The sequence below is a fragment of the Bombus vosnesenskii genome, unplaced genomic scaffold, assembly GCF_011952255.1.
Source record: "Bombus vosnesenskii isolate JDL3184/JDL3185 unplaced genomic scaffold, Bvos_JDL3184-5_v1.1 scf7180000013265, whole genome shotgun sequence".
NCBI lineage: Eukaryota > Metazoa > Arthropoda > Insecta > Hymenoptera > Apidae > Bombus > Bombus vosnesenskii.
Window position 1 is genome coordinate 8,150,337 of NW_022882925.1, and position 18,107 is coordinate 8,168,443.

General features: G+C 37.4%; 1 protein-coding gene across 3 annotated transcripts in view; it reads right to left on the reverse strand.

Moving 5' to 3' along the window:
• LOC117242982 (dipeptidase 1-like) overlaps positions 1–18,107 on the reverse strand; it is a 146,113-nt gene that overhangs the window by 8,114 nt on the left and 119,892 nt on the right. For all 3 annotated transcript variants that reach the window (XM_033510064.1, XM_033510066.1, XM_033510065.1), the window contains 4 exons: positions 15,092–15,224; positions 10,408–10,558; positions 6,082–6,151; positions 1,133–1,309 (listed from right to left, as the gene is read on the reverse strand). In XM_033510064.1, the coding sequence (XP_033365955.1) occupies positions 1,133–1,309; positions 6,082–6,151; positions 10,408–10,558; positions 15,092–15,224 (531 nt within the window). The remainder of the gene's footprint in view (positions 1–1,132; positions 1,310–6,081; positions 6,152–10,407; positions 10,559–15,091; positions 15,225–18,107) is intronic.

An 18,107-nucleotide genomic window follows, 5' to 3' on the forward strand; every position in this document is an offset into this window, starting at 1 on the left:
GAAAGTAGATAGTGAAAACACATTTTCGACCATCCATCGCACATTTTCTATAGCTGGTCAAACTTGCTCCGTTCGTATGCAACACGCGGCACCCTGCTGCACTCATTGCATCACTTTGTGCAGGCGTCGAGTGCTCTTGGCGGTTCAACTCTTACACCGCGTCGCGGCGCCTTCAGATGAACTTGCGAACGTGTAAGTCGATTTTTCTCCTTCCATTTTAATTCTTAGCCCCTCTCCATCTACCTTTCCTTGGTTTACAACAACATTCTGCGCGACCTTCCCTTTTTTCGTCCACGTTCGTTTCCGATAAAAAGGATATAACCTAACAAACACGAAGATGGTACCCCGCTGGGGCTAGCCACCCACATGTTATATTATTATACCACTAAACTATAATATTTTACCAAATGTCCTACTGGACAAATTGTAAAATTTAAATAAATAAATAAAAAAAAACGTTCGTTTCCGCAACCAAATACTTGGCTTTTTACGACGTCGTTTCTTTTGCTTTGTCCTTTTCTATAGGTTCCTTTGCTAATTGATATACAGTGTTTCTCCTATCATTTAATACTTCTGTTAAATGATACTGTGTTTATCGAGTTATTGTCGGTTTGTAGCGAAATCGAAGAATTTCAAAGTAATATATTTATATAAAAATAGCAGTTTCTATAGTAAACATTTTTTAAAATGTATACGCTAGTCAATATCGAACGATCTTATTATTCAGCGCAATATATATTATTACATTTAAAGAATAAGAAGTTTGGGGTTGAATATTCCAGCTTCATCAATACGTAAAATTTAACATTGTCTTGTTGTATTTAATTATTTTTATGCTTGTCGTATTTAATAGTTTCTATTCTATTTTACATATATATATTTTTTTTATTAATTTTTTATTGAACGCTCTGGCAGTCTTTCGATACTACGTTTTATTGTCTAAAGGTTACGGTTGAAAAGAATTGAATTCTACTGGAAACAAGGATTTATGCAGTGTCCAATTCATGGAAAGGGAAGCGCATAACGTTCGTCTGATCGAGTATCGAAATTGGCTTAACCTTGCCGCACTATCCTATCGCATTTCCATGCACTCCTAACTTTTCCATGTCGATGTGGTTGCACGGGAACTTACCAGATTTCTAAGCACGTCGTCTGGCACGTTTCTAGTGGAATTGCAAAGTGCCCTGGCAGCACTGTGAGAGAAAATCACCGGTGCCCTCGTCGTCTGCAGGGCCGCCCTCATAGTCCTTGTTGAGACATGAGAGAGATCCACAAGCATTCCCAGTCTGTTTAGTTCCCTGACAACTGCCTGAAAAATAATAAGATATAAGTATGCATATTTCATGCTTAATTTTTGTTAACCCTTACTCTGTAATCGTCGACCCTTTCTTTTGAATAAAAAATTGCATTTTCTGCAGTCATTGCAAAAATTATTGTACGAATACAAATACTTCTATACAGAGAGTTTTCACACTTTTATATACTTCGAGTCCTTTGAACTTCATAAAATGATAAGAACTAGACGGACGAAAAAAGTAGCGACGAGAAAATTGACTAATCTCTTTCATAGAAGATTACTCACTTTCATAACCACACCGTGAGAAAAACAATACAATAATGGAAAAAGAAATTTCAAGCGAAATGTTACGTTAACACAACGTTGACCTTTAATTAAATCAGCACATCACTGTGACACTACTGTATAATTTCAAGAATAATTTCAAGGAATTATCGCGTACGTTATCACCGCCCACGTGACTGTATTAACTCTTGGCTCTAGGTAGGATAAATACCGTCGACTGTTAAACGTGTCGATGACGTGGCCAAATAATTGTCACGTATTTAAAGATCGACAGAGGTTGGCTTTCGATACGTGGATTTGGTCGAACCGCGTGTAATTCCATGAACACGGTTAGAATGCAAATTTTCATGCTGACCACCGCCGCCAAAGAGATTACATGATTTTACAGTTTGCATTACCTTCAGCCACGGCGAACTTTATTCGTACGCAAAACGACTCGAATTTCGTTTCAGCAGCCTAGTTTTCGAGCAGCCACGTGTTCCTGTTTTGCATTCGCCGCTGCCACGGACATTATAGAAATTAACTGACATAACGGATGGCCGTGTATTCTGTCATGATGCATACGTATACGTGCTCTTTAATTAACAGAACGAAACTCACAGAGCGCAACATTGACCGTACAAGGTTGCGTTGCTCTAACAATCTTTTTTTCACCCTCTCCAGTATCCGCCACCCTAGCGAACCTTTTTCTTCTTTCCATGCACCGTGCTTTTCTGTTTCATACCGCAGCCCGGTTAGCGTATAAAACTTAATTGCCCGTGAATCGTGAGCAACTCGAAAACGAAAATATACACGCACTGGCCATACGCTACATACACTGCATTTTAAACGTATTATTCTGCGTCGATTTTTTCATCTCTGGCGCGGCCGCTGTGTTTTTTCAGTAAGATCGAAAACCAAAGTGTACACTGTTGCTCATGAATACGTGGACATTTTGGTCGATTTGTATTAACGGTACACGAACGTTCACTGCAAACAAACGATCGAAAACAATACTCGCTTTTTTCTTATGAAATTACACATTCTACATACGCGTAGAGAAAGGGAACGGGATTAATCGAACGATTTCGTAATCAGAATTTGTACAATTCAAAAATTATTAGCGACCAAAGTGGGGACGTCGTAGTGCTGAAAATTACTACGCCCTCTTTGCTCCTTATTGCCGCGGTAAAGTAATATGGGAGCCCGGCAATCTCGCACAATTACAAGACGTGCCACTTGGAGGCAATTACTCTGAAACGCCGGAAGGGTCAGTATATATGTACGTGTGCATGGACTTAAGAGATACCTTTAATTCGGCGCGATTTCACAGGGCGTTGATTAAGAAAGATGATCGGAGTTTCTCGTAACACGAGAGACGGGATGGTCCTGAGGTATTACGTGCGAGAGAAGGAGGAAAGAGAGGAGAAGAGGAAAATTCAGAGATCGTGAGGGTGAAGGATGAGAGGGGATGGATGGTGGTAAGGTTGAAAAATAGCGTAGAGGACGAAGAAACGTCGACATTTCGACTGGCGAACATTAGTCGATGGCGTAAGCAAGCCGCCTCTCCTATCGCGCGAAAATAAAAGAAAAAAGCTGCTGCGGTGCATAGACCGGGACGTCGATACGAGAGAAAGGAAAAGAAGGAACACAATGGGCGCTGTCTTTTTTTTGCGAGCGTACTCTCGCTCTAACAAGAAGCCAGTGATGTTCGTTTTTCTCGGTATGCGCGATTTTGTACAGACAACGGGGACGAGGTGTTTCCATCGATTTAAGCTACCTTTCCGCGCAGCCATTCCTTCTTCATAACGAATATTTAAACGTTCGCGCGTTCTCAGATAACGAGATTCTATTAGCGAGGTTGCTGGAAATAATTTTACTTTGCGGAAGCTATAATTTTCAGGCGTAATTCGAGAGAATATTCTACCGTAGACCTTTGAAAAGATGGATTATTTTCTGGCATTATCAAATGGCATATCAAAAGGATATGGCTTAAAAAATATATTTGCCAAAACTTTTGCAAAAAAAACTATGGTGTATGTATGGTGTATGTCCATATGAATTTCATTGATCGATTTGGGCAATGAAGTAACAACGAATACAAGATATTCTTCCAAAAATTAATGTAACGTATTTCCTTGAATTTTTAAGCTTATCGCGAAGAATCGTGCTCTAGCTGAACTATACCGCGTTTCGCAGTGTATGTATTCTATAAAGAAAAGCGTGCACGTGCTTACGCGAAGCAACGAAGGAGAATACCATGGGTGTGCAATACGAGTGTTAGGTAATCGAAGAAGGAAATAGAAAAGGAACAAGGAAAATATCGTAAATATCGTGTACTAGTGTACATACACATCGAAACGAAATCTTTTCTTGAAATATATTTGGTCCACAAGGTACAGAGATGCAGTTTCGTATTTAAATGAGAAAAATATTCCGTGCAAAAGTTACGCGGCTCACGAGGACAAATAAATATGTAAATACGAAGCTGATCGTAGGATTTCCAGCTGTCAGTTTCTTTTATTTTTGCATCTGTTTGCGATCACTTTTCTAACGAAACGCGCCGCTGTTTGTTTTCAGCTTTTTCGTTCGCCTTCATGCGGGTCGGCAAACTTCGAACTGGTGGATATTTTTTTCAATATTATCTTATTTTGTTCAAGAGAATATTCATATCTTATGCTATATAAATGACGATAATAGACAAATATTTAAGACTTTAAAGTATCCTGATATTTATTCTTAGTGAAAAAAACGTTTAATATTATAAATATGAAATTCGTAAAAATACCCAGTTTGAATCTTCCTCTTTCAGAATTAATCAAAATATGCACGTACTTGAAATATTTATATTGCACGCGAGGAAAGTAATTTCCTTCGATATTATAAGTGTTAATAATATTATCATTTTACGAAAAATGTTTAGCTCGATATGTCAGTTTTCTTCCTCAAAAGTTTGTACCATCGAATAATATAGACAACGCAATTTCCTCGCGAGCGACGTGGAACGAAATATTAGATTATTTTCCAGCGATTTATACGAAAGATTCGCGTCGTCGCCGGATGCTTACGTAATGTCACACAGTGGTATTGAAAGCAACTCGAATTCAATATCGAAAGAAACAAACGCGAGGAAAATCCTTTCGGGAACTCGGTTACATCACGAAATTATTTACAGTCTGTATCGTAACAGCGGGTCGAGGCGAGGGTGCAGCAAGAGAGAGAAGCAAGACAACCGGGAATAGCTTTGAAATCCTCGGATTAGTGGAATTTTGTAGTAAATTGTCTAGCAAGGTTGCCATGTGGTACCTTCGCAATAACGATTTTGTACCGACGTTGTTTCAATATAGTCGATGGTGTGCTTGAACAATCGAGCTATGTCTGGCAATGTAGTTTGCACACGAACACAATGGAAACCGTGGTCCACGGTGGTGCGCATGTAAATGAGAAGGAAAAGAGGCAAAGAAGAAGAAAGAACGAGGAGTAACAAAGAGAAAACGGTGGAAAGGGCAGCATCCAGTAGAACGAGACGAGAATTCGAAGGGGAGAGATTAGCGAAGGAGGGATGGAAATACTGAAAAGCAAAGGTGGTGGGGAAGATAGCAGAGATGGCTTATTTGATTTACGTTCTCGCTTGCATCTCTTCCGCTTCCAACCCCTTTCTTTCTTCTTTTTTCTATCACGCGACAGAGACTACCACCGAGAGAGTGCAAATTCCGCAAGATCGATAAAAAATGCTCCATCTCGTCCCCATCTCTGTTCACAAAAAAATTCACCAGTGTTTCTTTTTCTCTTTCTTTATTTCTTTTATCTTTGTCGTCGGTATATCGAGATTCGTGCAACGAATTTCGGCTGGAAAATTTTCCCCATTCCGTTTTAACGATTGAAACTTCTCCGCGAGATTCTATTCAAATAGGTCACGCGCTTATAACTTCAGGAAGAATGAAGAAACGTGGCGTAAATAGAACGCGCATCGTCATTGATTGCTTTTCATTGATTATTATTTACCTTCGTTCATCGAGAGTACTACGGTTACTTATAAATATAGCGTTTATCGCTCGGAGACGATCGATCGATCGTTCTTTAATATTTGCCCGCCTACCTGTTTTCAATACGCTGTAGAAACTGTTCCCAGCGAAATGTTAAATGAGATGGAATATCTTTTCAAGAAAACATTTTCATGTACTACCTTGATCGTTGATGGCACAGTTATTAATATAATCGCCGTACAGCTTATGTTTTAACGAGTATAATTAACGTAGTTTAGATATAATATTTCGCGCAATTGATTTATAAATTCAAGCAATGTATTGATATTTATCCCAATAGAATTAAAATTCAATGGAATTTGATTTAAAATTGCTTGCTCATTATGACGTACGAAGACAGCAAGAGGAATTGTTTATTGACAGTTTATTCGATTTAAAAATTATTTTTTTGTAAAGCAGGGAACAGTGACTTATCATTTCTCTCCCTTGTTGCCTGCATATGCATGTATATGGTGACTTCGTTTGTTAACTTACCTTTCCAAACTCACTGAGGCCTGGTGTCGAATCCTGGGTACTGTTCGTCTCGCCAACTGAACAGACTGCCCTGCCAAGAAAATGTCTGTTAGAATTTCTTTCTTCTTTTGCGTAAAGACGCCGGAAGGTTTAATAATTTTTTAATATACACGTTTTCTGTCTGTTCACTCGGTAAACATGGATTTCGCACGGGTTAATTTTTCATTTGCCAATGGAAAAATTTCATTTATCCAGACGAAGGAAATGCCAGGTCGAAATCCTACGAATCGTTTTAAAATCGAGAAATAATTTATCACCACGCGGAAAAGCAATTTCTGATCGTAAGAACAGTTCGGCAGAGGCGTAGAATCGTTCGGGGGTGGTCGCAGTTCAGAAGGTAAAAGATCGAAAGATCGTCGGCGACTTGCGAAGCCATAGAAAATTTAATCCGAGCCACGAAAGCCGGTAATCTTTCTTCTCCGGTCGATTTTCACCTCGATGCCGATGTCACCGCGGAAACGTTTTCAGAGGAAGGAGGGTCGACAGCTCGTCGTCATCGAGAACCGCGGGAAATCCAATCGTCTTGGCAATCCCCCGTTCCCACGAGAAAATAGCGGACGAAGACAAAGGAGAACGTGAGAAAAAGATGGAGAGACGGAGGTCAAGGATTAGAGATCGATTAGGCCTACCTAACATTTCCTGTAAAGCGATTCCGGTATCGTCGTAAGAAAACGATTGTTTGATAATAATTAGAGACGAGACCAGGTTCAATGAAAACAGAGTGGCTGACGAAAATATTGGGACACTTAGAGAAATTTTTCATGGATATATTATGTGTGTTATGGAAAATATTTTGAAATTTCGTTAGCACGGTACCGAGACATGGTTTACACGATTACATTGGTCAAATTTGAAACTAATCTGTAAGTAATTAGTTCGGATAATCGAACTACTTACTTCCCTACTTGCTGTACTTTTGTTTAGTCTCGACTGATCCCTAATTTTTCAGCCAGTTACAATATCTACACGAATTCGTTGTACACGGAGGCTGAATTCCATTAGATAGAATTTTCTCGACATGCTTCCCTCACATACGTATCTACTTTTCCTTATCCGTGACACCTTGCGGCGAAGCACGGCGCATTAGGCCTGTAGAAGAGAAAAATATGTAGCATCGAAACAGAGATTTGTTCGAGGACAACGTGACTCTGGTTCTTATTTACAGCGCCGCCAGCCACGACGTCGAGGGACTCGTAAAGTAGGCAAGGATTGAAAAGCAGGCTGTGAATCGGGTCGACGCGGCGGCTATTGTCGTCTGATACTTTGGACTCGAACTGTTAGTTACGGGCAACGATATCGGCCATCGAGTAGTACATTTTGCATTCACGATCATAGACGAATACATAGCCGGCTCGCTCCTCGTTGCAAACTCTCGAGGGTATAAATTCCAGCTTTGTGACAGGAATTATTCTATCTTAATGGTGAGCTTTCGGTGTGGAAAGTATGTAGGTCGTGTTGTGGATACGCTTTAAGGTCTGTAGCTTCGCGAAGTGTTCTCTGCAAAATTGATGCTCAATAGCGGCGTATCTGCTATTTGAAAGGAACTTGTTATTCCTATCCGCCGCGTTCGATACGTTTTTCGGGCATCTATCTATCGAGGTTTCAACCATTCCACCCGTTGTTCTACCGGTAAGATAATTTTGTTAGTTTTTGTCGGATATTTGAGTGGTATTTGTTCGTGAATCGTACCGGAAAAAATTTATCAACACTGGGATACAAATTTAATAATCAAAGTAGTCAAATTCATGTAAATTCATGTTTATGGACGCTGTTAAACAAATGGAGTCGGAGATTTATGGTACCTAACTTGGATTTAGACCCAATGGAGCAAAGATTTCACACCTTAAACATCATAATTAAGATTTAATTTTTAAAATTTTATGTATTTTTTCAAATTAAGCTTCTTATAAATGCTTAAAAATCTACAATCTACTCGTTATTGAGCAAACAGAACTGTAAAAAGTTCCACATAAAACGCACGATATATCTATAAAAGACTTTTTACGTTGAATTTTCGTAAGTCACCGTATTTCAGAACTACACGACTCGCAGGAACAAGGATTTAAAATGTTTACCTCGCCGTTCGCCAGGGTAAAACCCGACAAAATTGAAGAGATGCATGAAGAAAAGCTTTATTTACAACGGAGCCCGGTACAGAGCGTGGGGTATCGTGGGACGCATAAAACTTGCCTGTACGATTGATGTCCTCAAGGAACTCACATTTCTAGCTCGTTTCGACATTATTCTAGTAGCAATCCCATGTTTCTGGAAAGTCCGAGCGCGACGATTTCGGGATTCCCGCGAACAGAGAGAAAATAATAAGAAACTTTGCGGGCTGTAAATGCGGGAACCCAGATCGGGTCTCCGGAGATTGAACCGTATAGCGAACCCCGGGAATTTCGTTGAAATATAGCGACTGAAAAGGAAACCGCACGAAACTTGTTCGATGCAGGGGGGAATCGATGCTGAAAGAAATTCCTGCGAAGGATCAACTTCTCGTAAAAGGAATCGGTTATTGGACGTACGGGAATCTGTGGACTCATTGAGGCATCTTTCGATCCATTCACTGCTTAGTTAGGATCGAATAAATATAAGAAGGAACTTTTGCATGAATTTTCGTCTCTAAACACAAGGGACGTTTTTATGAATTTTCATGCGAGTAATTCCTATATGTGCTATATACTATTAACGAGTCTACTTTACTCTGGACAATTTGGTTAATTTACAGTAATAACATGTGAAATTTGTCAAAACGTAAGTGCCTTACCAAAGATTTGACAAATTTCTATGAAATCTTTCTATGAGAATGAAATGTATAGAATCTGATAAAAAACGCTGCATCGGAAAATAAGAGAACGAGTAGTTTTTGTCGCCATTGTAAAGTTTTAATTTGAATTGAATATGTAATGTAATATAAATATAAATGAATATGTAGTATTTAAACATCATCTTTTCTTTATATAGTCGGGATCAAGAAATGTCCTAATATCGATGAAAGGGGATGTACTTTGCTGTGTATTGAGACAGAATTGTCGATCCGAATCAAAGTTCCTTTGTTTCCTTTCGAAACAAGCTTCTTTTGACCGTTCATTTCTTCGAACGTAAGACGCGAATGGAGGTTTTTGGCAGGGTACTGAAATCGCTGAGATGGAGGAAATTTTCTGTGCGCCAAGGTTTCAGATTGCGTCGAGCTCTTTCAGGTTGATCGGCCATGGCATAGGTTTTTCTTCGGCGATGGATCACGGTATAAAGCGGGGCCGAACGACCTGGTAAAAAGTACTCGTAGTAGTCGTATTTGACGAAAGAGCGGGGCGAAAGAAGTTTCACTGGCCGATTAATTGAAATGGAAAAGGGTCCTTTGGTTGAGAAATGTTTTGTACGGAATCAATTCAATGTGCGATTTCGGTCTGCTTTCGGGACTTCCTTTTTTCTCACCGAGCCGAAAGAATACCATTTTTCTTTTGTACGTTCCTTTCACGATCCCATTATATTTCTACGGGGTATATTTTGTACTCGGTAGCATAATTAAGAACAAAATTAAAAGAATTGGCATACGAATAGAATGGTCGACTAATATTGGCAGCAATAAACTTTTTCCATTGAATACTAATGCGCTCCTTTCGCTATTATTATAAGTATTCCATTGAATACTTACACTCCGAAAATTTGTACGATCAATCTTTTACAGTGAAAATTTATAAAACCGAAACGAGAATTGTAACTTTAATGTTTTATTCATTTTTATATTTAAGATCATTCTATCCTTTGTTATGCCACTCATTGCGGTTTTGCAGATGTATGTACGTACGTACAAAGACCTGAATTAAATCACTTGGTCGACTTCATGACAACATTTCGATATGAAATTGCGTGTATTGTAATTCAATCGTTAATTAAATTGCTCGTAGATTCTGGTTTCTCGAATTGATTATCGATTTATCGCAACGTGAATTGTACCGAGTATATTTTGATACGTAATTAATGGACTGATATTATAGAAAATGATACGGAGACAGTTAAAGGTCTATCAGGTCAATTAGGCAGTTTGGAAGTCTATACACGGAATATTGAAATACTAAAATAAATTTGGAATCCAACTTATCTTGTTCGTTAAGTTTAACACCAAATGTTGGAAACTGAAAATTTAATCCTGTTCGATCGTAGCTGTTGATTTATGCATATAATACCATAGCGAAAACATTTGCCTCCGCTCCTACCCAAACTTTATTTAGAAGTTTGACTATAAATTTTTTTGGATCTTTCGAAAGTGGTATGGAATGTACTCACCAGGAAGTATCGCAAGCATGCGTTAAGGTAAGGTATCTCGCGCCCAGGCCGTAAAATGTCCTGAGAACACCTAAGGAATTCCCCAGGGAGTGACCACCTTCCACCCCGATAAGACTTGCGATTTTGCCTTCTCGATGCGCTTCGATAAGACCTACACAATACGAAAAAGTACCACTTTGTTTAGTACGTTTATTGCATCCGTATATTTGAAATTGTCCACATTTTTTCATCAGGAAAAGATAGGTTATGCTCGTTGAGAAAAATAAACACGTTATCGATGTATCCACTTAATCGTGATTGAAAGAGCAGAATAATAATAAAGAACAGAATAATTTGAAGATATGCCGACAGTTAGAAAAATATGTATTTTTAATCTCTGTTCCAATAAAATCCTCTTTTCCCCCTCAAATATTCTCTCAAACTCGTTCTCTACTTCAATAAAAACCATGGTAAAATTATTTTTGTCCTTTTTGTCGGTTTTTTTAATGTTGTCCGCAAATTTCTAAAAGGGCGGGAAAGTGGGTGGGATTTCCATAGAAAAATTCTTATCACCGTAGACCAATCAGGTATCAAGGAATTGCTTGGAACGAGTTGAACAAGACCCAGTGTTCTCATACTAGATTATTCAAATCGAGTGAAGAATACGTAAGTACGCAAATAATTCGCTGCTTGTTCGTTTTAATGGTTACAGAATTGTAGTTTCTTCCTGAATGGAGGAGGCTCTTTATTTTCTGATTTTTTATTTATCCAGCATCAGTTGTCCTATGTAGTTGCCAGCAGTTATCGTTGCCTATTTTTAAACAATGGAAATACAGAATAAAATCGTTTCGTTACATACACGTGACGTAAACTGGTCGAAACTCACGTGAATCTTATCTGACTTTTTTTTTAAATTTTTCACTCACTAAACAATTTATAATTTCTTAATTTTATCATTTATTTGGATTTTGTTTGTATCTGATTTGTTGTATCGTTATGAGATTAGGTGATCGTTACGTACTATTCGACCATCGATTCTCTTCAGCCAATGATAAGTATCCATATAAGTATGAATTTAATAAGTCGATCAGTCATACGAGGTATTGCAGAGTTTAACCACCAGTTTCTCTACAAATCACCTTCTTTTCCACCTACTGCCCTTTTCCTTCCACGACCTTGTTTCGGTTTCTCACTTGGCGGAGCTTCTCAAACTTATGAAAATGGTTGACAGCTTTCTGGAGCAGGTTACTTGTGAGAAGTTTTACAAGGCGTTTGCTATACTTCGCTCGACTCCGACTGTCGCACTTGCCTTACGTCCTCCTCTCATTTTTCTGCAACGGCGCATGCATAACGTGACCTTTGCTTTACGTTTGTTGCACCGTGAGTACGCACTGCAATTCCAACTGACAAAATTCTGTCGACGACTCTTTGTATCTAACCTTCCGAGTTACTTGCAATGACAGAAATTGAAATGACAATTATTTTAGAACTTGCACTATTTTCCGCACTATTTCACATTGTCGAGTGAAATAAAGGTAAAATAAGTTGTAAAGTAAATTTTATAAAGTAAAGAAGCTTCATTATGCAAACATTTTTGTCTTTCTATTAGTTCGGATATGGGAGGCTCTATTATCATCTAATATATATGTATATACTTGCGACCATAATATATGTAAGTCAATAATAAATTGACATATATAACTCAGTTAAAAACGTTAACACGAGTACAACGTCCATTTCTATTTTATTTGAACTTCAAATACGAACTTCGAGATGTAGGTCACAAACTTCAAATACGAGTGCGAAATTCTAAGAATCTAGTGCAAGTTTAAAATAGGTCACACAATTGGAAGTTATGCTAACGTACTGACCATTCATCGAAGATAAATTCTCTTTCCAAAGTACTCGAAGAATTTTGTTCACCCCATAGTGATAAAAAATGGGGTCATAAAGTATTCAACGGGAATATTAGGGTGGTTCTTTTGCAAAGAAAAAGCGTGGGCGTAGAAACCGCATTTGACACGATACTAAGTTCCAAATTGATATTACAACACTCTGATAGGATTTGTTACGAAGCTTCGTATTTTGTTAAGTACCCTGGTTTAAAATTTTTCGTGCGTCGAATTTAAGTTATACTGTCTCATACTGTATAGGAAATACTAACGTCCATATCATAAACTTTAGATCAAGAGCAAATTAAGACTGGTTTTACGATCATCTTCAGGTTTCAACTATGAAAAAGAAGATTATCTCGAACCAGGACTGTGGTTAAAATTTCAATTGTAGGGATTCTGTGCTATAAACATAACTTGTCAAGAAGTTTCCTACGGGGCTTCTGGTTTTATTTAATTTCGTATGTTTCCGTTACGTTACCCTGGTAATGGTTTTCGCGTGGAACTGTCTGGCTTCGTTGAGAATTCAAGGAAAATGCATGTAGAGGCTCAAAAGACAAGTGAAAAGTTCTATTCCTGACTTTCCGTTGGATGTTCCTTTTGCGACCCCGATTCGGTTTCCTAGTTGCCAGAGTTTCTTGAGCTTATGAAAATGGCTGACAGCTTTCCGACGTGGGTTACTTGTCGCCGAAACTTTTGCAAATTTCCTCGCGCAGGTTATAGACTCCTTCGTTTTTGTTTTTCTTCCTTATCATTCTCTCTCGTCCTTCCCTGTGGTAATTTTCCAAACTCTTTGCCAGAGGAATAACTTTGCGTTTTTAAAAGTCCGAAACTTGCGTATTGTTTGACCGAACAGAGCTGGATGAGAGAGGAAAATGTCTTTGGCGGCAAATAGGATTTTATCATATTTTTAATAGAATCGTCGCTGTCGACGAATGGATTGGACTTTATTATGATATTTGAAAATTTTAATTTAGAGTTGGGAGTTCGCGAAAGAATATTCGGCGTATTTCTGGCAAAGCCATATTTCACAAAATACAAGTGCGTCAGAATTTTGACGTCAATCTACGCAGTAATGAACGAAACTAAATTTGCTTTTAAAAAACGTGTAATAATTGTTTGTTCTATTTGTGAAATTGTTTGATTTAAACAAGCAAATAGGATATTTTCGTGGAAACAAAGCCGCGAGTTACAGTGTATTTTTGCACTACTTTATTCGTTAACTCAGTGAGAAAATATAGGAAAGAGTAGAAGAGACGTGAAAATTTGCATGAAGGCAATTTTATCGATTAACTAGCCGCCGATAAGCAAACATTTTTCTCAACCGTCGGTAAAGCTACGACAATATGAAACGGTGCTACCAAGTTGGAACCAATAATTACTTTCCTCTTGAATGATACTGCTTCAGAGAAATCGAGCAATTAATACTAGTTTCCTTTGTCCTCTTGAGTTTCCTCGAGAGCAAACTTCCTACCCGGCTCTGTCGTTTCTGTTGCATCCATTGTTACTTGCAGTTGGTACGCGATTCTAGCAATCTAATTATCAGTAGAACAAGTAGCAACATCTTAAACTTGAAAATCTGTTTTGTTACTGCTTATTGACTGTTATTGTACCAAGTTCCTCAAAATTATTAATTTCCATCGTTTGTATAAACTTCGCAAGGTAATTATAGAAACTTATAATTGCATTATACTTTGTTCAATTCGTTGAATATCTTTCATTTTATACGAGAGGCGACTCGTTTCAACAGCTCTCTAACCATTAACATATACACTGCTACTAAAATATGGCTATTCATCTTCAGGAGCTGCACAGTTTGTTCATCAAAAATATCTTTAGCTTCAATGAGTCATTAAATTTTTGTTAATTAAAATGATTGTAAAAATCATACGTCTATTTACGTAGCATTGATTTTTAATTTTATTGATTTCGAATTATATGCAAAACTGTTACAACGTAATTGTACATCTTGTAAATCACTTGGAAAATATTACATACAAAAATGAGTTTTCATATTATTTGAAAGAACAAAGAAGGGATTTGTTTACTGCACTTAGTTCCTATTTTTTTATTATATTACATTTTCATCTTCCAAAGTAACTTTTACGAATTGTTAGAATTGTTAAAATAGTACCTTCTCGTACATATAATTTAGCCTGAATAATAATTAAATAAGGACCAAACAACATCGGAGTTCCATTCCACGATGCAATTTCTGCTGTAGTAAAATAGAGAATTGTAAATCTTTCGAAATCCGTGGTAATGCATTGTTCGTTCGTAGAACGTAAGTCTCGCTCCTTTTCTGTTTCTCAGTGCTATGAAGCTGCATTTTTTATTTCTGTAGCAACCTTAGGGAATCGTACCTGATAAATATTGCCTACACCATTACGTACACCTTGATATTCTGTGCACCAATCTTCCTCAAGACGCTCTTATCTCTTCTTCGTAAGTTGAATCGAACAAACTCTAAATCTCATATCTTGCACTGTGAAATAAAAACTGTTATATAGTTTAATATTTGAAGGAATAATTTCAATTATATTAAATGTATGCAGCTCTATATATGTAGATCTTGAAGCTTCGGTAAAATATAATCAAAGTAGTAGAATTAGTGTGATCAACAATTTTATTCGCATAGCAATTTTATTAATGTACTTTTCATGTATTACTTGGGTCAATGATTATTAAATCAAAATACTATTTAATAATTTAAAACATTCATGTTTTAAAAAAAAAGATCCATGTTTCCATCCTTTTCGAGATCAATGTTTTGCAATTAAAAACTGATCGTGAATTGAAGTTTCGAAGCTCACCTTTGACGGAGGTAACCAAAGTTAAATGTTGAGCATTCATCTCGGCGAGCCGGCGGATCACGTCGATCTGTTCCAAGGAAAGTTGAACCGCATTCAACTGTGCTGCACCGCATGGAACGTAGGCAGACCAAAACTGAAAACAATTAAAGCAAATGTTACGAATAGTTTACAACCTTACTTCTATGAGAGATTACTAAAAACACACGTATAACTCTTAACCTTTTCTAAAATACTTTAATAATTCTAAAATATTAAATTGTGAGAAATATAAGCCGAATATGAGAGGCGACAAGTTCTTGATAGAAACATTTTTAATAAACCATGCTTTCTACTTATTTCCCATATTCATGACATACATATTTAACGCTTGTCGTATTGAGTAGGATCGAAGATTTTGATAAAGTAAAGTGGATTCGGATGGATTATTATTGATATTGTCCACGCATTTGCATGGTTTCGGTATTGTGTGCCGCTAGTTAGCCACTGATTGTAGCGGGTAATACGTCCATAATCATAACACTTGAGAACACTTAGCACTGGACGATAGACAGTTAATTAACACTTGTCGTTGTACGAGCCGAATTACATTCACGTGCTCGCGTGGAGTGCTCCTCCCTACTTTGAAAATTATTGTGCACAGACAATTAATCAACTCGTACATTAACGCTAATTTCGTTTCGTGTCAAACAACGAAAATATAATATCGCGGAAAAAAAATAATCGTAAAAATTGAATTATTAGGTATGTACTATAACATACCAAATTACCATTTTATTCATTATAGATGCTTTTTTATAAATATTATTTTATTCAATAGGTAAATGGGGTGTAACACGTTGACGAGCGTATTTCTCAATTAGGAATGATTTCCGAGTACTATTAAATGATAAAAGAAACCAGTTAATAGATCTTGTTGATATTAAATGCTGTTATAATTTTAGATTAAAGATAATAATATATTGTGGCGTAAAGAGAATTGTCGAAAGAGATTATCGGTTAAAGCTATGCGATACCTAAATGTTATTAAGGCTGTACACGAAACGGTACCTAGTGATGAATAAAAAGTTTTCTGGAACAGAAGGGGACAAAGCAAAGAGCAATGAGGCGCGCCTCTGCATTTCACTAGGTTCCGCTTTGAGAAGCAACGTTACCAATTACTCAGCGGTCTGATTACCGTAGAGTTTCTGTGTCAGTGTAAATATTGAATTTCGGCTCTCGTCTAACCCGATTGGCATCCCTGATTCCCATGATGCAGCTGCCATGACGTCAACGTTATTATACTAATCGCGTGGCGATATAACGTCGACGGTGGCAACATGAAATTTTATGGAAAACAAATCACCTTTTAAACAAAGGGGAATGATTATGTGAAATATACGCCGTGAGTTCGGCGGTGGCTCCTTTGTTAATTTTACCCGCTCAGCATATTTTATACGATATTCCTTAATTTTCGTTTAACTTAATTTTAACGAGAGTGGTATAAGAGAGGAAAAAGAATTTCAATCTTCAACGAGAGTGGACAAAGGGATGTCTTATTAAATCAATCAAAATTACAGGTTTGAAAAAGTTCGAATATTCATTTAAATGTCGCTTAGTAAATCCGAATCGACTTTGAAATTTCCATTAATCGTTTGATTTTCATTGGAATTTATATTTTTTTACCACAGGATTCAATTTTTCGAATTTTATCCACCGATTACTATTTGCAATCTTCGTAATGAAACGTTTATCTCTCGTACTCAATTTTTTATCAACTTTCGTGGCAATGAATTCGGGAGAGAGAGAGAGAGAGACAAAATTGTAATATTTGTAATACTTAACAGTATCTTCAATATTTTCGTAACGTATATTTATAAAACTTTAGTAAAACCATTGTACAAACTAGTGCTTGTAATCCCTATAACATATAGCACAAAAATAGTATTATCTTCTTATTCTACGTAACGCAATTGTAAATCGATCGTAATTATAACGTTAATGCAGCTTTAACGCGATTTAAACGTTTCCAAAGCTGGGGGTAATGCTGAAAGCCAGGTAATGAGAAGATGGAAACAGCAAATACAAGTTACACAAGGCTTCATTTTACTTTAACTTATGCGCTCCACGTTCCGTAATTTAAATCGGCTTCGCGTAATTATTTAAATCTACTAGATTTTAATGAGAGTCTTTTATCACTGAACACGATGCCCCTTTTGAAGTCACCTATTATTAATTAGTCGGTTACAAATTAACCGGCCGTCGTCGGTTTTCCCTTTTTTATAACCAGAATGTTTCCGATGTGAATATAAGGAAAATGGCTTCTCCATCTCGAGCTGGAAAAACGGATTAAATATGAAGCGAGACAACGTTCCATGGTTGGCTTTTTACACCTCGTACTCAGAGAAAATAATTGAGTTGTTGCCGCGTTGCTGAAACTTTCACGGTAAATTGGGTATTTTCCCAACTATAAAATGACAGGATCCAGCTAAAAGGCGCGACGCTGGATATTCTCGGAACGCAGTTATGTGCGTAAAAATGAAAAATCTAACAGGAGTTTGTATATCGCGCGTAAAATGTTTTATGAACGTATCAAATAGAAATTCTTTTCTTTGCTATATACGTTCATCTGAGATAGCTAAATTTGCTTATCTACATGCACTATATGCTTTCACTCATATACTTACAATTTTAAGATCGAAAGGTCTGACATTGCTTACTGATCGAGTCAACGTTTCAACCAGTCAGCGAAGCGAGTCTGATAAGTCTATCTCTTCCCTGACACCCGGTACAGTAAGTAGTAACACACACTAAGCGTGCATACACAGGTAGTGGAAATCGCGGTTAATAAGCGGACAGGAGATAAAGCCGTCTGACTGGAAAGAGACGCGCGTTCTTCCAGAAGGGAAGCAGATAATACGGTAGTAACGTAGTACGTAGGTAGTTCGGCTAGCTTATTTTATTCAAAACACGAATTCACCGTCAGGGAAATATGCTTCCGATAGAAAAAAGGAAAAAAGGACAGGGAAAATGCAATCAA